Raw genomic sequence first — 22,448 nt, 5'->3', positions numbered from 1 at the left:
TTGCCATGCCTCTACCTCCACCAGATTGTGAGTTTCCTTGAAGATGAGGACTATGTCTTGTCCATTTTGGGCCTCCTGTGGTAACAGCACATAACAGATGCTTAATAAATGTTCGAATGAAAAATAAAGTAAGATCCAGGATGCTATATTGTCTCCAGTTGTGTGCTAGATGGTGCCAAAGACATTTTTTTTTTTTTTTTTTTTTTTTTTGCGATACACAGGCCTCTCACTGTTGTGGCCTCTCCCGTTGCGGAGCACAGGCTCCGGACGCGCAGGCTCAGTGGCCATGGCTCACAGGCCCAGCCGCTCCGCGGCATGTGGGATCTTCCCAGACCGGGGCACGAACCCGTGTCCCCTGCATCGGCAGGCGGACTCTCAACCACTGCGCCAACAGGGAAGCCCCCAAAGACATTTTTGATATTCAGATATTTAAGAACACTTATACGTTGGGTACTGCACAAGGAACCAAAAGATAAAAGATATAACTAAAAGATATAATGAAGAAAGCAGAACTGCATTTTTGGAGTTAATATATTAAGACTTTATAATATTCTGGGACAGGAGCTGTGCTAGAAATATTATCCAAGTACTTTGAAATTCAGTGTGAGATTGAATAATTCTGCCAGACAGAATTAAGGCTTTACACACAACTGATAATCTGATTTAACTGATTGGCAATAAATTACAGACTTTTAAGATATGAGGCTGGCTTTGAGTCCATTTATCAACGTGATTTTGAGCAAGCTATTAAGCTCTCTGAGCTTCAGGGTTCTTATCTGTAAAAGGGGCTAAAAATCATTCCTAACTCATAGGGTTGCCATGAATAGTAAATGAGATAATACACACTTGATACAATGCCTGATATCCAATAAGTGCTCAATCACTGGTAACTATTATTTTAATGCTGAAGGATACATTATAATGAGCAATCTGAAAAGGGGAGGGGGCCAACTCTATAGAGTTAGATGGGTCAGTATTAACAGAAGTGTAGGACTGGAAAACAAATGGTTTGTTCAGGATGAAGTGACAATAAATGAAATCAATTAAATTATCTGGCAACCAAAAACATTGCCATTTAAAGGACATCTAACATGGTCCCATGGAAATGATGTTGGAATTCAAGAGTAAGGAGACCCATCTCCTAGTTTAAGTTCCACTACTATATAACTCCCATTTAGACCTGCTGAAACTCAACTTCTTCATCTGTAGTCAAAGGATATTGGTGGCTGCCCTCCCATACCCATGGTAAATATTAGTAATAAACTTTTCTTTTCCATCAAGCTGAGATGGAGGCTTAGTATCCTCAGTTTTCCTAGCACTATTTTCAAATGACTAAGTTGGCTCAGGTAAAACCAATTTGCAATCTCTGGACTAGGTGGTTTTTTATGTTCTTTTGAGCTGTGCTAAATAATTCTAGAATTTTTCAGGTAATTAAAAATTGTTATATCGTACTAGACTGTGTTAACATGAATTTTTTATTGCTTTAGAGATTGATGCTCAAATCTAAATCATATGTAGACCTTATGTTAAGGTCTAATAAGATAATAATTAGATATGCATTTGTCATAAAGTTACCGTACTTTCAATTAATGTTGTAAAGGTTATTCATGCATGTTCAAAATTTAACCTGATTTGGGGTTTCATTTAATTTCAGATCTGAAAATTCATCTCCAGACCACTGATTATGGCAACTTCTTGGCTAACCAAACAAATCCTCTTACTGTTTCCATTATTGACACAGAGATGAGAAAAAAGCTATGCAGAGAATTTGAGTATTTCCGGAATCATTCCCTGGAGCCCCTGAGCACCTTTTTCACATACATGACGTAAGTGATAGCAGGAGGCCCTACTCCTCCCCAGTGTGATTGTGCAAACAACCCCGAACAGTTAACAGGTGGGGTGTTAGGCTGACATGAGGCTTAAGACCTCTTCTACTGTTTGAAAGTTTGAATACATTCAAATTTGAGCAACTGATAAGCTCACAGAGCTGCATTTTCACTGTTAGAATATAGATTTCATTTATTTATAAACATGATTAGATAGGTGGCGATGGCCTCCGTGTAAAGCAGTGTTTTCAGTTTTCATTTTAAAAAATAAGTACTGCTGATGCGTGAAGGTAGATATGCGACATTTTCAGATCACTTGTCAGGGTGGGGTTGAAATATCACAAATCGTTCTTAAAGCCACACCTACCCTTTCCTGATTCCTCTTCAACAGCATAAGGAGTTCCCATCACAGTTATATGTGTTTTATTTTTAATCCCTCTCCATCACCAGTGGTTCCAGTCTTTCAGTGTGAAGGCCCTTCTTTTTAAAAAATGTTTGAACTTCTACACAATAGCAAATTGTATTTCTTAATCCAGTGAATAGATTATATCCAGCGCTCAAAACTTTGGGCCTCTCTAGTTGCCTTAGCTGACAAACTGGGAACAAACGCCCGCAATGGATGAGCTGTTTATCATGTATATACAATTTAGATGTAATATACAAAGTTATGATTACTAGATCCAGGGCCTTGACTGGTTGAGAAAGGCATAAAATAAAAATATCCCTTTATTCCACATGTCCCCTCCTTCCCCACTCAGTTCCATTCCCTAAAAGTAGGTACTTCTCAGTTTCTTATTATTTTTCTAAAAAAAAATGTACATTGTGTATGTATATTGATGCACATTCAACCCACCCTACCCCCACATTTTCAATTTATACAAACGGAATCAGTTTTTTCCCACTTAATATTTGTTAGAAATATCCTCATCAATGTCATACTTTTTAAAATAACTGCGTAGAAGTCCGTGTTTTGTACATATCATGACTCCATTTATCAGGCATTTATTAACAACTAACTAACTTTTTTTTAATTACAAAATGTTTTGCAGCTAGCTTATTACTGTGTAGGTCTTGAATTTATTTCTAAGCTAAATTTCTAGCAGTGTGAGTAGTGAATCAAAGGAATGCCCCGTTCTTTTTTGTTTTGTTTTGTTTTTTTGTTTTTTTAACAGGAATGCCCCGTTTTTATCTTAACAAAATTTGCTAAGTTGAACCATCCCAACAGCGCATGAGAAGGCCTGCAGCCCTAACCATTACCAACATCACATACTACCTTCTTAAGTTTTGCCCTTCCAATAGGTTAAAAACTGTATCTCTGCTTTAATTTATATATTTTTATTAGCAAAAGGGAACATCTTTTCATACTTAACTAGTCATGTGTATTTGCTACCCAATCAAGTACTTTTATTTGCTACGTGACCAAATACTTTGTCTATTTTTATTGAGGTATTCAGCATTTTTTGTTTATATATAAAAGCTCTTTTTAAATTAAGAAAGTTAACCTTTCATCATATGGGTTGAAAATTTATTTTCTCAGTTTGATATAATATATTTTTATTTTTATATTGTTTGTTTGCTGTAGGAACATTGAAAAATTTTAATTAGCTATTCGGCAGTCTTTTCATTGTACAATCTTTTGATTATTGTGTCCTGCTTAGAAAGGCCTTCTCCACTCTAACTCATCAATAAACTCACCTGTCTTTTCTTCCATTTTTTTGCTGTTGTTGTTGATGTTTCATTTTTTACATTTAAAACTTTGATTCATCTAAAATTTATTTTGGTGTAAGGAATGAGACTAGAGATCCAGCTTAAATTGTTCTTCACACATAGTGATCCAGTTGTTCTGTACCATTTCCGTAAATAAGCAAGTAGAAGAAATGATCATAATTCCAGGCAGGAAGTAACAACTGATGTCCCTGAGACATGTTGTTAGTGCCTGTGTTCCTTGTTTGTGCAGTCAATCCTCCTATCAGCACTGTAGTATAGAATCTTATTTATAGGCAAGACACAGATGCTGACATTTTTAAAGACTCCACCAGTATACAACTAGTCAGGGATGAAGATTAGATATGAACTTGGGTCTGACTCAGTCTAAAGCCCAAGCACTTTTTTTGAGAATTCTGGAAGGCCCGACATTGTTGCCAAGCCTGGAAATGGAGTAGAATTTGGAGATTCGGGAGAAGGCTGAACATCTGGGGTTGATGCATGAAGAGGGAAGGATTCTGCCTGCATGAGGAATAACTGGTCAGTTTGGGCTGGAGTAGGCTGTGCAAAAAAGGAAGGAGAGAAATGGGGAAGAGAGGCTAGAGAAGTAAATTCCAACCAGATAATGGAGTCTTCAGTGGCCAGGCTAATGAAGCTGGCCTTTATCACATCAGAGTATTTTTCGTGTGTGTGTGTTTTGTTGGTATCTGCAAGACCTTTCTTTAAAAATAAAATCTTTAGCAGAAACCCCAAATGTAGGAGAGACAAAAGAAAAGGCCAGGTTTGTTCCCAAGATTTATTCCTCTCCATAACATTTGGGGTGAAATAGAATGCACTTGAGCTTTGGACTGAGTCAGGTCCGAGTTTATATCTAATCTTGAATGGCTGCCTGTGAGAGAGAATTTGCAAGCAGGGAAGCCTCCTGCAAAAATGTCTGGCATGGGTAATTATGAAGACATTAAAGATTCCTGAGCTTTAAGACAACATGGCCATAGTTATGTAACAGTAAAAATGATAATCCAAATGCTAGACACCATTTATGAACTATTTCTATATGCCAAGGCTCTGCTAAGTGCTTTACAAATATTGTCTCATTTAACCCTCATGACAAGTCTTATTCAGTTCTGATCATCACCATTTTAAGGATGAGGAAACGAAAACTTAAGTGCAATAACTTGCCTAAGTCACAGATCTAAAAAGTGGAGGAGTCATGATTTGAAATAAATGTTAGCAGTAGGCTTTGTAAAATTATTTTGCTCAGATTTTAGATGAGTTCGGAAAATCTGACCTGTGATGACAGGGGACAGTCCAATTTTAACTGAATGAGAAAGCTGCCAGGCTTTGTACTTTTTAGGTTGCAAGACGATCTCACATGATGAAAATTTTCCCCAAATCTGTGAAGAGATGCTCCAGCTCTAAGAATAACTCTGAATCATTTGGTCAGTGGTTCCTCTTACGTGATGATTCCATGATTTATTGCTTCCTAATTATAGAATCTTAAACCTGGAAGGAGCCTTAGCATTAATTAGCCTTCTTATTTCACAACAAACTACCATGTCAATCTAGTTAAAATATACTCTGTTTCTAAAAACAATTACTTAAAATTCCAAATATTTCTAGTCATTAGCGATGTTCAAAAACTGTATATAAGAATTCAGACAGTCACAAATACCTGGGTAGAATGTTAATAAAAAGTAAGATGTGGAAATGTAGTTTTGGTAGAATCAGTATTGTTAGTAATGGACATGTTTTAATTTATCTTCTGCCTCTCTCTGTCTCTCTGTCTCTCTCTCTCTCAGCTGTAAACTCTTTGAATTAGTTCTTTTAGTATCTCTATCTGGACTTACAAGTATATAATGGGCACTGAATATTTGCTGAATCAATATATAATCCTGTATTTAGCAGTATCTTACACATACATATAGAAACATACTTTCAGACAGTTCAGGATTTTATATTTTATATAGTACTTGAGAATTGGTTATTTACCGGCCAGTATGTTAGGGGTAAAAACCAAATGTCATGCCTGCAGGTACATTTTGTGTGACCAGGTCAGTCTTTACAGTAATTTTTTAAAATATATTTAATTAAGGCTTTATCCAATTAGCCACAGTTGCCAGCACTCCCTTTGGTCTTATGATCTTCAGGTATTTAGGTTACTTATCAGACATCTGACCTAGATGTTTTACCTACATCTCTACACAAAGAAGTGTTTATATCTCCAGTTTTCAAACTAGAGAAACTGAGGCCCAACATATTAATGTATATTTCAAGATCACAACATTATTAAGAGATTTGATTTCAGGTCCATCATTCTAGAAAACTAATGATCTTGTACTGGCCCAATAGTTTATAAAAAGGCAAGTAAATCAGAAATATCTGTGGGCCTTTAAACAATAAGTATATTTCTGATCCCTATCCCAGGAGATTCTGATCCAGTTGGCCTTGGAGTGGGGCCCACCTGTATTTTGGAAGGCATGCAGGTTATTTTGATGTGCACCCCTAATTAAAAATGTCCCATTATGGTGCCTCAACTTTATGACTTGGAAGTCACTTTCACAATTATTCTTATGAGTTTTTCACCACAGTTAATTACATGGATAGGATTATCTCCTTGTCAGAGACCAGAGAGCTCAACTGCACTGAAACCTAGGTCTTCTGAATCTCAATCCGTGGTTTGTTCCACCATGTCGTGTGACTTGCCAACACTGGCAGCATCCAGCTGTGCTCTGTAGAACCTAAAGATGTGTCACCATAACAAAAGGTAACAAAGGTATGTGTGCAGGACAGTTGTCCAATAGTTCTGAAACTATTTTTCTTTTAGAACATGTTGCAAAGTCAAGTGTCTGTCTAGTGCCTGTGAACTCCCATCAAATAGGATTACTTCCTGCCCTTTTAGGAAATGCCCAGGGCATCATTATGAAAATGATTAAGTCAAGCCTAATAGAGATGGTCTAAATTTAAGGTGGTATGATAAATATAATCTAAGCATTGCACATGTGTGTGATATAATTACTGTATATGTAAAACTTGTTTTGAAAATCTGGAATGGATATTTTTGAATGCCTAATAGCAGGAAGATCTGGAGGTTTTATGTACTATAATTATACACAGTGGTATGAAACAAAGGAATGAATTCAATAGCATTTTAATGAAGAGACTATGTAATGTAGGCTTGGATTGTTTTATTTTTCTTCCCTCCTACTCAACACTTTCCAGCAGCATTTCAATTTCTCCTATCTTTTGAGATTAGCCATCTGACTAGAATAACATTTTAATATTCAAAATACTAATTTTATTTTAAAATTGTTTTAATCTCTTGAAATAATCAAATTTTCTCAATATAGGATGACCAAGGAAATATAATATTCAATACTTCACAGTAACATCGACCAAGAATCGTAGGTTAAGGACCACACAGTGAAGAAATCTTTAGACATTCATTTATGAAAGCTAACCAAAGTTCTTGACTATTCCAGTGCCACTTTATAACCCTGCTGTAGGCTTTGAACTGTGCTGTACATTAGGAGGCTGTATACCTTGGTTTGCCCTAAAGGGTTTCTCAGGATGAGGTCTTTTGATGTTCAAACCAGGAAAAACCTCAGCAAACTGGATGAGTTGGCTACCCCATCACTTGTTAGTCAAAACATAAATAACCTAATTCTGAGTCACTAAGAACTTCCATTCTAATGGAGCAAGCATATGTGTCCACAAAGGGTGAAAAGATGACAGAAATAAGCAACAGCTATAATAGAGACTTGAACATTCAATTAGAGGAGTCTGGAGGATGAAATAACTAAATCTGGTTTTAAAAGATTTTGCAGAGAAAGTAGAATTTGAACCAGTATTTCAGTGGGCATCTGATTAAAGGAATACGTGTACATCAGTGAGGCATGATAAGATTGTGTATCTTGAGATAAGTCATCTCAGGTGTGGCTGGAGCCCACACAAGAGCAGGAGCATGGACTGGGGAACGAGAGTCAAGAGCCTGACCTGATTTAGGGCTCTGGCCTAAGTCTCTATAAGTAACAATCAAGGAAGGCTTTTCAGAAAGGGTGCTACCATTTCATGCTTCAAGTGCCCAAGTCCTTGTAGCCAGTAAGTAGTAGAAATGCTAAGATGCGACATCAGGGCTCTCCAAATAGCATTTCAAAGCTGCTACTTTTACTTTTTTGTTTGTTTTTACTTTTCAACTCTTATTGCCTTGAAAAGTGAGGGTTAATGATCTGATACATATTTTAGGAAAATGATTCTGTTGGTATTGTGAAAGATGTGTTGAAGAAATGAGGCTTGAAGCAGAGAAACCATAGAGGAAGCTATTTTTAAGTTTAGAGTGGAAATATTGATAGTAGAGTTAAGAAGGAGGGGACAGTGGTTAGATGCATCTGAGAGGAAGACAACAGAATTTAGTGTCTTGATTTATGACGAATGAGAGAAAACAGTCAATGATTCCTGGGAATTCTAAGCTAAGGGAAGAAAGAATTTGCAAGTCGGAAGAAGGATTTTGTTATTTCTACTCAAAAAGAATAAGCCCATTTAAGTTAGATAAAATTATATGAATAAATTAATCATTCTTAATCTCACCATGATTTGACATATTTTTATACTCTTTCTATACATTTTAAAAGAAAATCATGTAAAAATAATTTAATTAATTTAAAATATCTATTATCAGCATTTTTTTCAAGTAAGTTTTTCTAATTTTTTTTTACAGTATGGTACCATTTATATTTTTAAGTGGGGGGTTTTGCATATATTTGCTTGTTTGTGTGTGTGTGTATATATATATATATATATATATATATTTGTGGGAGATATCAAAGGCACTGATGGAGTTACGCTGCTGGAAGTTTCTTTGGACAATTTTGGTTCCAAACAATTTGTTTCGATTTATTTTCCAAGTAAGACAATTTCAATATACAGAACACTTTTCTTCATTTGGGTTGAGAAATTGTTGTTGTTGTTCTGCTTAACTAGCTATCATAGTTAGTAGGGGGTTATCACATGATTGCCTAAAAGGAAATTCCGAAATGGATTTGAGTACTCAGGGGAGAGAAGGGTAATGATGGTAACAATGTTTTATTGTTTCCTTTTTTATCTTTTAAATTCTGAATCATAGGAGTGTATTACCTAATCAAACTAATAGTTGCTAGTCCAATATCCATAGCTTATACATTACATTTTTTTTTTTTTTTTTTTTTTTGCGGTATGCGGGCCCCTCACTGTGTGGCCTCTCCCGTTGCGGAGCACAGGCTCCGGACGCGCAGGCTCAGCGGCCATGGCTCAGGGGCCCAGCCGCTCCGCGGCATGTGGGATCTTCCCGGACCGGGAACCCGTGTCCCCTGCATCGGCAGGCGGACTCTCAACCACTGCGCCACCAGGGAAGCCCATACATTACATTTTTTATAACAATTTCCCATGTCCAAAGTATGCCATGCTATCTTAATCAGTTTCTGAACTCAGGGAGCAAGTTCAGAGTGAGATGGATACCTGAAAATCTCTCAAAGACCTAAACTTAAGAGCCAGAACTATAAACCCTTAGAAGAAAACATAGGGGAAAACCTTCATGATGTTAGATTTCCCAGTGATATCTTGGCTATGACACCAAAGCACAGGCAATAGAAGAAAAAACAGACAAATTGGAGTTCATCAAAATTGAAAACGTTTGTGCATCAGAGGACACCACTGAAATGACAGTGTTCATTCTTTTCATCTGTCATCTTCCCATTTTTAAGCGCTTTTCTTGGGTGCTTGATAGTTGTTTTTATGGCAGGTCGACATACATAGTTCTCGAAGTTCCTTGGAGGTTTTTTAGTTCTCTTAGCCTGAAGGCCAATTTTCAATTTTCAGTTTCCCTCTGTAAAGTTTGTTTCTTTCACTGAAAACTGTTGCTGTACATCAGTCAAAGCATCATCTTTCCCTGCTTCGATGTTTCTTTCCCGATTCCACTTGCGAAGGTCCTCTTCTTCCTTTGTGCTGTTCTCTAGCTCTGCTTCTCTCTTGCTGACCAGTGTGCCAGTACTGATGGCAGAGGGACTCTTTCTTGAAAATCCTTCGGAATCAGAACCCAATCCTAACATAGCAGTATTTCTAGGGTCCATCACAAGTGTATGTTATTGCCAAGGAATCTTATGAAAATTTTACAGAGCTGTGTTCCATAAAAAACAGGGATCTCCAAAACTTTCAACCAGCATCTCTTTCTCGTGTCAGAGGCCAAGGCCGAGAGAGATGAGAGTGCAGGGAAGTGCAGAAGAGGGGGTGGCTGCCACCAGGCTCCTCTGCTTTCCTTGGTCCTCAGCGGATCCCCTCCACTTGTCAGGAGGTGACCAGCGAGTGAGTGGACTTCAGCGGCGTGAGCCCATGCCCCCTCCTTCACCTCCTCTCCTCCCCTCACCCCCTTCCCCCTCTAATATTTTTAAATGTTTATATAGCCTTCCATCTGGTCATGAACATTCTAGATGTTTTGTGTCTTCCTTACCTCCAAGTCTGTATAGTATTTAATTTGTTAAATTCTGATTTCAAGAATCAAATTCCCAATAATATTATGAGACTGACTATTTGACAGCACTATGCACTTGTGATTCTGACTCTTTGGCCAGAAAAGTTCTGAAATATAAAGATTGCACTAACTTAAAGGCTTTCTATCCATGTGAATGTTCAATGGGGAACAAGTGCAGGACAAAAATGTCTCAACTCTAGCTGCTGATAAAGCCTTCCTCGTATAAAACTCTCAAGCACTTGAATGGTAAAACACTGGTGCTCTTCTGCAAAAGTGATGCTTGGTCCATCTATAACTGAATGATACTTAATCAGCATAATGTTTATTAAGTTACTGCTATGAGTGAAGGCCTATGCTAGGTTCTAAGATTAGAGATGAATTGAATATAGACTTTGTTCTCTAAGCCAGTAGAAGAGTTACTTAAGGTACAGATTCTAAGACCATTCCTCTAAAAAGTATGTTTTAGTAGGTTCTGGACTGTGATCTAGGAATCTGCACTTTCAATAAGCCTTTCAATCAGGTGACCCTGATGCACGTGAGAAATTCTTACAGCCAGTAGGTAGGTTCTCTGTCTACAATACACCAGTTGTGAGACCCTGAAAAGAGTTCCTGAATCACTCAAAACCTTGGTTTCCTCATCTAAAATAATAGTTATTATATTAAATTTAGAGTTGTGAGTTTAATTGAAAGTAGAACATTATTTTGTGAGGCCAGTGAAATGAAATACAGGGTCCTTGTTAAAAAATGTTTAGTAGGGCTTCCCTGGTGGCGCAGTGGTTGAGAGTCCGCCTGCCGACGCAGGGGACACGGGTTCGTGCCCCTGTCCGGGAGGATCCCACATTCCGCGGAGCGGCTGGGCCCGTGAGCCATGGCCACTGAACCTGCGCGTCCGGAGCCTGTACTCTGCAACGGGAGAGGCCACAGCAGTGAGAGGCCCGCGTACCACACACACACACAAAAAAAATTTTTAGTAATTTCAGGAGAACAACAGCAGAGAATTAAACCAAGCACAGGGCCCTTCTAAGTGTGGAATCCTGTGTGACTATACAAATCGTACATCCATGAAACTGGCTGATTGAAAAATATGCACATATATAATACATAAATAAATCTACACATACAACATATCCACATATACACAAAAAATGTAGCTAACTTTATGCATTGGGGTCTAGTCACCTGTGAAAGTGAGAAAAGTTTGCATAAAGGAGGCCTGAAGAATGACCCTGTTTGTACGTGAACAGGAGGCACATCCAGCAGAGAGAGCAGAAACACAGGCTTAACCAGTATGGCTGTTGGGTTGCCGATGCCGCCTGACATCGGCAAAAGTGGTGTCTGAGGGTTAACGATGTTAAGGTAATGGATGCCACAGAACGTATAATATTGATACATCAGGGCTAAGGTGGACAGGTTCTATCCTTTGCTTTGCCAACTTTCTGGCTAGGCAGCAATCAACCACCAGGGGGCATGATTGATCCCAGCAACCTGTTTTCCAAAGTATTGCTCCTTCCCCAGCAATTGTTTAGTAAAAGACTTAAGGCTGTCCCATAACCTGGAGAGATTGAAATCCATTGTGGTACTTATCCAGATAACCACTGCCTTAGTTGTATTTTATTTTGTCTCATTTATTTTGTTTTTTTTAATTGAAAATGAGGCACGTGTGTATATTTTTTAAGAGTTTTTATTTAAAAATTTATTTAGTGCTTACTACAAGCCAGCAATTTTATAATCACTTTACATGTATTAAATTTATTTAATTCTCACAACAATCCTATGAGATGGCTTTTTAGAAATACAGAACAGAGGTTTTCTAAGTAAAGAGTATATTCCAGTACCCATTTCCCAAAGCCCAGAGGCAAACACTTATGTTTTATGCATGCCTTTCCAAATTTCTTTCTATTTGAAAAAAATTTTATGTGTATGCATACGTTTATATCTAAACCAATAAATATAAATACACATAGTTGGTTTTTTATTTTAGAACAGTGAGATTATACTATGTATTGCCTACAATTTGTCTTTTTTATGTAATCTATTAAGATTTTTCTACATAAGTGTATATAGAGCTAACTTATTTTAAAGCATATATTGTATCGCATTGTGTTGGATGTACCAAGATTTATTTAATCATCCCCCCTTTTGTCCATATAGTTTATTTCTTTGCTATTTCAAGTAATGCTACAACAGACATCATTGTACGTATATATTTGCTTCCTCATGCCAGAATTTCCTTACGTTGGATTCCCAGAAGTGAAACTGCTTTGTCAACAGCTGTGCAAGTTCTAGATTTTGATAGATATTAGCAGATTGCTCTCTCATGCTCCAACAATGTATGAAAATTTTGCTCCTCTACCCTGTCCTCTCAGCTGTTTCTTTTCTTTCCTCATTGGAAGAAATAAGATTCTCCAAAATTTTTTGTGACTGGTATTTTGAATATAATAAAGATGAGATTTACCAGTCACTGTTCTTGACTAGGTGGAGAACAAGCTATTATAGACACAGCATGTTTAACTGCCTAATGAGCAAGAAGTATCACTCCATTGGTGTTTTCCTATGAATTTCTGTAATATTTACATACAGTGCTAGAGAAGGGGCGACACTGGGGCAATCTCACTAATGTTATTCTCCTCAGTAGAAAAGTATAGAAAAAGCAAGGAATAAGCAGCTATGACCTCTAGAAAAAAATGCCAGTTATCTTCTTGATTCTGTTACTCAGGGAATATCAGAATTAACATATTTGTCTGAACATAGAGAAAAATGTATTCATCAATTGAAAAAAATCATCAGTGTGTGTCCCTGTTCTCTGCAAGTATGGTTCAGGCCTCAGTACAAAAATTGTACTGAACAAAGTCCTTATCTTTAAGGATACTATAAGTAATAAAGATAGGTAGGAATTATCTGTAAATAATTACACTTGAACATGTAAAATCACTTACCCAAGGACAATTGATTAGTGGCAAAATTAGTGCAGGAATCCAGGTCTTAGATCTTTAGATATATAATAACTATTTGTGAATGGATGAGCTAACTGTTGCTCATGTTCACCATTGCTACTGCCACTGTATATTAAAAATTAATTTCACACCAAGATAAATATAAATACAGAAATTTAGAGAGAAAAAGAAAGATATCACTTCTAGCTAGAGACAGTTTAAAAGCTTAAAATGAATATTTGAATATTGGCCTTAAAGGATGGGAAAGATCTCAGCTTTTAGCAATTGGTGGGGAAGGGATGCTTTATCCATATAGAGAAGAGTAGGAACAAAGACACTGATAGAGAAAAGGACAAATAAGCTTGAAGGATTTTTAACCCAAACAAATGCGTTAGACCAAGAGTGTAGAGAATCTTAAGTACTGGAGAAAAGAGTTTTCTAAAGATTCCAGAGCTACCAAGGGTTTGGGAAATGCATAGTGATAAACATTTTTGTTCTAAATGTGCTGTTACAGCAATGCTGACTTCTTAGTAGTTTCTCAGTATTTTATTTTCCTGGAAGGAAAAAAAAATGAGTGTGACTGCAAAATTAATTGCTTTTAAAAATGGTTTTAATTTTCACTTCCTCTATTTAAAAAATGGGAAATTTCAGGGAAGTAAGAAATGTTAACCAAAATGTCAGATTTCAAGAGGGAGCAGTGTGTTTATGGGGATATTCTAAATCTCAACAGTCTATTAGCAAATCAGACTAAATGTCAGGGCTGCCCCATCTGAGTATATGGGATTAGCATTGGATTGAATAAATCTGGGGTATATCAGAAATGTTTATCAATACAATCAAGGAAAACTTTCATTTGAAAATTAACACATGGGAAAATACTTTCCACATGGCCCTGTTGTCCATGTGACAGTAAATAACTAGTGGGCTTGTTAAGGGTGGATCAGTACCTTTCACTGAGGAGTTTCACTCAGAATGAAATAACTTAAGTACACCTAATGTATTTCACACACACCCCTATACTTTCCATGAACAATTACTCTTGATCGTGCATTTTTAAAAATTTTATTTATTTATTTTTTTGCGGTACACGGGCCTCTCACTGCTGTGGCTTCTCCCGCTGTGGAGCACAGGCTCTGGACGCGCAGGCTCAGCAGCCATGGCTCACAGGCCCAGCCGCTCTGCGACATGTGGGATCTTCCCGGACCGGGGCACGAACGCATGTCCCCTACATCGGCAGGCAGACTCTCAACCACTGCGCCACCAGGGAAGCCCTTGATCGTGCATTTTATGTCCCTGACCTTGTATTTTCCATATGTACAAGTGTGACCTAGAATCGTATCACAGTCCTGCTTGCCTAAAACAGCATCATTATCACTGAGAACACTATATTATATGTTGCATAGGAAAGGATGCTGATCCAGCCACTTAGGTAGAAGGAACCAGTCTAGACATCAGGGTGTGGCTTACATGATGAAGCCAAACCTTAGTCACAGTGCTTTGAGATGATGAATCTCTTGTCATCTCCAAATTCGCCAAGTTGTTTCCTATCCAGTCGTGCCCGAAAGGAGAATTCAGACTGAGTCATGAAGAGCGTCCATCTTAACAAAGGGGTTCAGGCCTTTTTATACATAAAAGCAGCTATCATTTATGATGAGTTAACCAGCATTGTTTTGAGATTAATGATTACATTTCCAAAGAGAAAACATTAAATTTTTTTTAAATTTATTTACTTTATTTTTTTGCTGCATTAGGTCTTTGTTGCTGCACGCAGGCTTTCTCTAGTTGCAGTGAGCAGGGGATCCTCTTCATTGCAGTGCATGGGCTTCTCATTGCGGTGGCTTCTCTTGTTGCAGAGCACAGGCCCTAGGTGCACAGGCTTCAGTAGTTGTGGCACGTGGGCTCAGTAGTTGTGGCTCATGGGCTCTAGAGCGCAGGCTCAGTAGTTGTGGCTCACGGGCTTAGTTGCTCCGTGGCATTTGTGACCTTCCAGGACCAGGGCTTGAACCCATGTTCCCTGCATTGGCAGGCGGATTCCCAACCACCGCGCCACCAGGGAAGCCAACATTAAATATTTTGAAGCTCAGATATCTTAAAGGAAACATCATATAAAATAATGACCACACAAGGATAATTCTAGGGTTATAAGATGTAGAACAGGATGGTAACAGATTTTATGAAAGGTATAAATCTAGACCTGAGGGTGAGTATCCCAACAGGTATTATGATTTATGGTCTTGTGGATGTTCTGTCTTCCAAATGACTACCACTCAGCTTCTTGTCTCCACGCCATACCAGGAGTTAAACCTTTCTTTTTTTTTTTTTTTTTTTTTTTGTGGTACGCGGGCCTCTCACTGTTGTGGCCTCTCCCGTTGCGGAGCCCAGGCTCCGGATGCGCAAGCTCAGCGGCCATGGCTCACGGGCGCAGCTGCTCCGCGGCATGTGGGATCTTCCAGGACTGGGGCACGAACCCGTGTCCCCTGCATCGGCAGGCAGACTCTCAACCACTGCGCGACCAGGGAAGCCCTTTTTTTTTTTTTTTAATTAGTTTATTTTATTTATCTTTGGCTGCATTGGGTCTTCATTGCCGCACGCAGGCTTTCTCTAGTTGTGGCGAGCGGGGGCTCCTCTTCGTTGCGGTGCGCGGGCTTCTCATTGCAGTGGCTTCTCTCGTTGGGGAGCATGGGTTCTAGGTGCACGGGCTTCAGTAGTTGTTGCACACGGGCTCAGTAATTGTGGCTCGCGGGCTCTAGAGCGCAGGCTCAGTAGTTGTGGCACACGGGCTTAGTTGCTCCGTGGCATGTGGGCTCTTCCCAGACTAGGGATCGAACCTGTGTCCACTGCATTGGCAGGAGGACTCTTAACCACTGCGCCACCAGGGAAGTCCCTAAACCCTTATCTTCTAAGAGCAATAGGTAAATTTAGAAAGGATTCTGTTAACTAGAACTAAGTGTAAAAGTGCAGAGATGTAGAAATCTCAGACTTGATGAAAGAGTATGAACATTGCAATTTTTTTACTCTAAAGACTATGTATGTGGCTTATAATTTTCCCCTCCTCTTCCTCCAAGGTCTGGTTTATAGAGAATTAACTTCCTCTAAGGATGTATGACCCTTCTTCTTTGCAGGAGGCACTGCAGTAATGCTTTCATATGTATGACTAATCCTGGTGCCAACCATTCAAGCTGAATAAATATTTCCATTTAAGATGAGGAAATGAAGCTCTTGTTAAACTGGTTTTTAAGTAACAGAGCTGGGCTTAGAATTAGGCTTATCTGTTTCAAAGCTTGGGCTCCTTTTACTGTGACAATTTATGATTCCAAACTGTTTTCATATGTGTGATTTGATTTAATTTACACAGCAACCACGTGAAGATAATGGTATTCTACCCTTTCCCACCCCCTTGATGCCAAGCTTCTTAAAAAGGATAGTCTCTACTGCTATATTCTCACTTATTTACTCAACCCACTCCAGTCTTATTTTCTACCCCACCAGGCCCTCGAAACCCCTCTAGTTGCTAAGTCTAATGGATATATTTTCAGCTTTTTCATAACTCACCACAGTAGATGTCCTCATCCTGTGCATTCTGTGATGACACTTTCTCTTTGGGCTCCTTTAACCATCCTGGCCTTTCCTCATTCTTACAAAGTCTTCTTCTCGCCCTTTAAAAGTTTTTGGGGTCTGTTCTATTCTCTCTTCTAAAATATATACTTTCTTTTTAACGCTATCATTCACATCAATAGCCAGAGAAGTAATCAGAAACCAACGAATGAAGGGCCTTGAATACAATTATGAGAAACTTGTGTTTCATTCTAAAGGCAGAAGGAAGCCATTGAGAGATTTTTAGGAATAAGAGTAGTGAGGCTGCTGATAAAGATAGAGATTCCAGAAGAAGGAGGAAGATTAGGGGCAATAAGATTTTTGAGATAGTGTGACTGAGGTGCCTATGAGAAAATCAGTAGTCATATTCACAGAAAGGAAGTGAAAGAATATGGATCTGAGGCTGGAGAAAGAGGTTTTGCCTGGAGCTGAAGATTTGCAAATAGTATACTTCTATGTGGTAGAAGGAAGTGTGGCCATGGATAAGGTTTTTGAAGTGGGACCTACTGAGTGAGAATAATACTCTGATGGAATCCTTGCTTAGTAGGTATGTGTATATTTCTTTGTTCTTAGCTGAGAATGCCTACAATAAAAACCACACTGGTAAATACCCCACCTAATGCCCAGATCTTGGTTTCTAATACCATTCTCCCATAAAGGGAATCAGTGTTCCTTGGAGAAAAAGCTAATTTTAGGACTGGGGCAAGAAATATATAAGATGAACTTAAACTGTCTTGGAATGCCAGAATATGAGGACATGAAAAATGAAACAAACAAAACAAAAAACCTGCAATGGTTGGGTATGTTAAAGGAGCACACAGGAGCCAACTGCAAGAGCTCTTAGTGGCTAAAGCTGGAACAATTTGAGCAACAAAATAAAGGAAGTTGTACTGAATTATCACCCCAAATAAAAATAAATGTAAAATAAATATTTATGAGACCATCCTGGTCTAAATAAATGATTGGATAACTTAATAAATGAGGGAGAAGAGACAAATCTCCCTTGTAGAATAATTTGTGTAGATGCTCCATCCTCAAGGAGGGGAACCATATTCCCTACTTCTTAAGGGTAGGCTGTACACAGTGACTTCTTCCAAAGAGTACAATGTGGAAAGAGGGGGCAGTACCTTCGCAGTGTGGAGACATCTGGCAAACACTGCCTCAGCCAGGTGATCAAGATCAGCACAAACAGTCATAAACTATGCTAATAGTATGTACCTTTGATATGATGGGATGCAAATGGCTCCTTCTGCTTAGCCTGTGGAAGTGCAGGAGTAGTCTGCAGGGGTGACTGGGGGGTTGGGGGGGTGAGGTGGGCACAGAGCCCTTCTCCAAGCTTCTGGATTTCAAGCTTCCAGTTCTTCCCACTACATCCTTTAAGATTAAGACTCCTCCAACTCCATTCTCTCCCTCACTCCTGGGACTCAAAATACACAGCAGCAATGAGTCCCAGGAGGAGAGGAGAAAAGGGGAAAAGCTGAAAATGTATTCAAAGAAACAGTAATTAAAAATTTTCCAAATATGGCAAAACACAAACCTACTGATTCAAGAAGCTGAGTGAACCCCAAACAAGAACAACCCAATGAAATCCAAGCCACGACACATCATAGTCAAACTTCTGAAAGATAAAGACAAAAATGCCTGAAAGCTGTGACACTTGTGGGGGAAAAGCAACGTGAACAATTGTGGATTTCTCATTAGAAACTATGACGTTCAGAAGGAAGGGGTGTAACTTTTTTTTTTTTTTTTTTTTTTGCGGTACGCGGGCCTCTCACTGTTGCGGCGTCTCCTGTTGTGGAGCACAGGCTCCGGACGTTCAGGCTCAGCGGCCATGGCTCACAGGCCCAGCCGCTCTGCGGTATGTGGGATCTTCCCAGACCGGGGCACGAACCCGCATCCCCTGCATCGGCAGGCGGACTCTCAACCACTGTGCCACCAGGGAAGCCCGGTGTAACATTTTTTTAATGCCAAAAGGGAAGAGATGTCCACTCCAAATTCTATATACAATGAAGATATCTTTCAAGAATGAAGGACAACTCAAAACAGTCTCAGATGAATGAAAACTAAGAATTTGTGGCCCATAGACCTACCCTAAAATAATGGCTGAACAAAGTTCTTGAAACAGAAAAGAAATGATAAAAGAAGGAGTCTGAAACAACAGGAAAAGAACAATAAAAAAGGAGGAAAATATGGGTAAATACGATAGACTTTCTCCTCTTGATTTTGTAAATTATATTTGACAGTTGAAGCAAAAATTAATACTTGTCTGCTGTGGTCCTTTCTGTATGCAGAGGAAATATTTAAGATAATTCTATTATAAATAGAGAAGGTAAGGAGATTTTAAAAGAGGTTTATACACTTCACTAAAAGTTGTACAGCCACTCTGGAAAACAGTTTGTCAGTTTCTTAAAAAACTAAACATACCCTTACCACGCAACTCAAATTGCACTTCTAAGGCATTTATCTGAGATAAATTAAAATTTATTTCCATGTAAAAACTGACACAAGTTTCCATAACAGTTTTTATTTATAATAGCCAAAAAATGGGGGAAAAACCCCCAAAACCAAATGCCTTAAATAGGTGAGTGGTTAAACAAACAAGTATACACATACTGTGGAATACTACTCACCAATAAAGGGACAAATTATTTACATACAACAACTTGTATGTATTATATGTGTCTCAAGGGAATTAAGCTGAATTAAAACAGCCAGTCTCAAAATGTCACATAATATACAATTCCTGTTAAATATTATTCACAAAATGGCAAAGTTACAGAAAGAACAGATTAGTATTTGCCAGAGGTTAGGAGATAGTGGGTGGGAAGAGAAGGATGTGACCGTGAAGGGGGTAGCACATTGGAGATCTTTGGATGATACAATAGTTCCTTACCTTGACTGTGGTGGTGGTTACACAAATAGGCACATGGGATAAACTAACACAGAACTACACACACACAGAGTACCAGTGTCACTTGTCTAATTCTAATGTTTCACTACAGCTATATAGATGTAACCCCTGGTGGAAACTGGGTGAAGAGTACATAGGACCTCTCTGTATTATTTTTGCAACTTCCTGTCAACCTAATTATTTCAAGATAAAAAGCTTTAAAAATTTATGCCATGCTGGTGTGCCCACATAGTAGTAATCATAATAATAACTGATAAAATTTCTTCTAACATTTGAAGCCTGTGATCACAGGAAATGAAAAATTAATATTCAATTATATGTACATAGAGTTATAAAGAGCCATAAAAGACTTTCAATATAAAGAAATAAATGCCATATTAGGGTAAAATTTCATCAGAGAATTGGAATAGAAATAACATTTCCAGAAAAAAAAAAATAAGGAACAACATAATTTCCTTCTGTTTATGTATTTGTAATTGAATAGTGGTAGTGTCTTAGTGAGCTTGGGTTTCTGTAACAAAATGGTATAGACTGGGTGACTTGAACAACAGGAATTGATTTCTTACAGTTTTGGAGGCATGGAAGTCCAAAATCAGGGTGCCATCCAATTTGGTTCCCCAGGGAAGGCTCTCTTCCTCACGTGTAGACAACTGCCTTCTCATTATGTCCTCACGTAGCAGAGGGAGAGAGAACAAGCTCTCTGGTGTCTATTCCTATAAGGACACTAATCCCATCATGTAGGTCCCACGCTCATGGCCTCACTTAAACCTAATTAATAGCCCCAAAGGCCCCATCTCCATATACCATCACATTGGGGGTTAGGGCTTCACCATGAATTTTAGGGGGACGAAAATCTGTCTTTAGCAAGTGGGTATTCAGATACTTCATTGGATAATTTAATTTGACTGATTTAACAGGTTCATTTTAAATACTGATATTCACAATATACCAGAAATATTTTTGCAGTATTTAAACTTATAATAAAAGGTTTTTTTTTTGTTTGTTTTTGTTTTTGCGGTATGCGGGCCTCTCACTGTTGTGGCCTCTCCCGTTGCGGAGCACAGGCTCCAGACGCGCAGGCTCAGCGGCCATGGCTCACGGACCCAGCTGCTCCGCGGCATGTGGGATCTTCCCAGACCAGGGCACGAACCCGCGTCCCCTAGCATCGGCAGGCGGACTCTCAACCACTGCGCCACCAGGGAAGCCCGCCTCAGTTTCTTATGTGTAAAGTGGTGGTAATAATGGTCCTTAGAGCACTGACTTGTGGGGAGGCTTGAATGGGAACATGCATGTAATGCATATAAGGTACTGCATGTATGTAATGTAATGTAGCGTAATGCATGTAATGCCTGGCACATAGCAACAACCTCAAGAAGCATTGGCATTTTTAAAAATTATTATTTTTACAACCTAAAATTTTTGAAATAGAGTCATTTACTCTTACAATTTAAGGTGACTTCATGATTTTCACAGGTGCCAATATCAAAGTTACAGAAGAAAATATTTAGAAAGGGCTAGAAGTGAAGATGTTTGTCTAGACCATGAGTGGGAGAAAAATTAACCCAATAGAGTGGGCACTAGTTTTGGCTCTGTTGCTACTAATAAGCACAGTTATTTAAAACATGAGGAGTTTGAGCTAGGTGAGCACCCAGATGTCTTTAAACTCAAACATTACTCAAGCAACGCCAGTAGAGATTTCTTTCCTAACCACTGGAGGCAGGGCCCTAGAGTTCTATCAAGATTATACTCTGGAAAGAGCAAGCTGTCTTCTGGGCACATTATCCCCCCGCCATCCCAAACAGCCAATAATAATTATATACCTGGTGCCTATGTGACAGAGATGAGGGAGGGACAGGAAAGATACCCCTCTCCCCTGACATGGGCCAAATCCTGAGTCTCATTTCATTTTCTGAACAAAACTATGAGAACTGCTACTGTTGTCCCATCTTAGAAACAAGGCCACTTAAATGAGTTGAAATAAAACAATTCAATCTCCATAGCCCTTTCTCTTTGCAATAGAGGGCCTAGCCTCTCTATTAACTTAAAAAAAAATAAAGCACTCCAGACACACATGTGCACACATACACATGTGCACATCCCCACACACACTGTACAGGCATAGGCTTGAGTGTTACATGTGGGCTAAATTCTCACAGCATTGACTTTGGTTGCCCCTGTCAGCGTTGGTCTCACAGTCCTCTGCACATTGGGAATGTTGGCGGCTCATATGCTGTTACCTTACAGGGGTGCTGTGGGGGAACAATTAAACATCTGGAGTCTGCTAAGGATTATTAAGTGCTGGCAATTCCCCTCTCAGGTAATAGCTTTTGAGCCATAAGGGGACAGTTAAATAAGCACTTCCATTTTAATATCATTTTCAAGAGATAAAAAAGGTTCTAAAATTCCATAATGTCCAAATTTGGTACTGCTGTTTGGGGGAGTGAAGAAACTTTATAGTCATGTGCTTTTTATAAAGGGATAATTGCCTTCTTCTAAACTTCTTTAGGTAAAAATTTTATTGGGGTACATTGCAGAAGCTCAATTGCAACGCAGGAGATTCTTATCCTGCTGGAAATGCATTCTTGCACAGGAAGTCAGTAACCCTTGCCGCCAGACTCCAGTGACAGGGCTTCTAAGTGGCCAGGTTCATTTTCATCCAGTGAAAGGTGTTCTTTTCAAGCCTAAATTGTGCAGTGGTTGAGTCCCATCACTGCCAAACGTGGAGGACCTTGTCTCATCGCTTCGCTGTCCCTTCCGTCTTCTGAGCCGCCACCTCAGCCTCTTGCCCGCCTCTTTCCCCTCAGCTCTTAAATGTGTTCTCTTCTCTCCCACCTTAAAAAACACAAAAGAAACCCCAAAAAACACCCAAACTGAAAGTCCAAATCTCCTCTGGCCCCCGGGTCTCCATACAGTTGCCTTCCCCTGCTTTATAGTTTAAACTCTTTTAAAAAACAAAACAATTAAACAAACCAAAACCCTCT

The 22,448-nt window shown here is 38.9% G+C and overlaps 1 protein-coding gene across 1 annotated transcript in view; it reads left to right on the top strand.

The window, feature by feature from the left end:
* Positions 1-22,448, top strand: part of ATP6V0D2 (ATPase H+ transporting V0 subunit d2) — a 48,627-nt gene that overhangs the window by 11,660 nt on the left and 14,519 nt on the right. Inside the window, exon 2 of the mRNA XM_022555018.2 lies at positions 1,655-1,826. Within this exon, the coding sequence (XP_022410726.1) occupies positions 1,655-1,826 (172 nt within the window). The remainder of the gene's footprint in view (positions 1-1,654; positions 1,827-22,448) is intronic.

The sequence above is a fragment of the Delphinapterus leucas genome, chromosome 17 (genome assembly GCF_059928025.1).
Source record: "Delphinapterus leucas isolate spDelLeu-1000000601 "Yukka" chromosome 17, BTC_Dleu_Yukka2, whole genome shotgun sequence".
NCBI lineage: Eukaryota > Metazoa > Chordata > Mammalia > Artiodactyla > Monodontidae > Delphinapterus > Delphinapterus leucas.
Note: the sequence above shows the minus strand (reverse complement) of the source record. Positions and strands in the feature narration are given on the sequence as shown.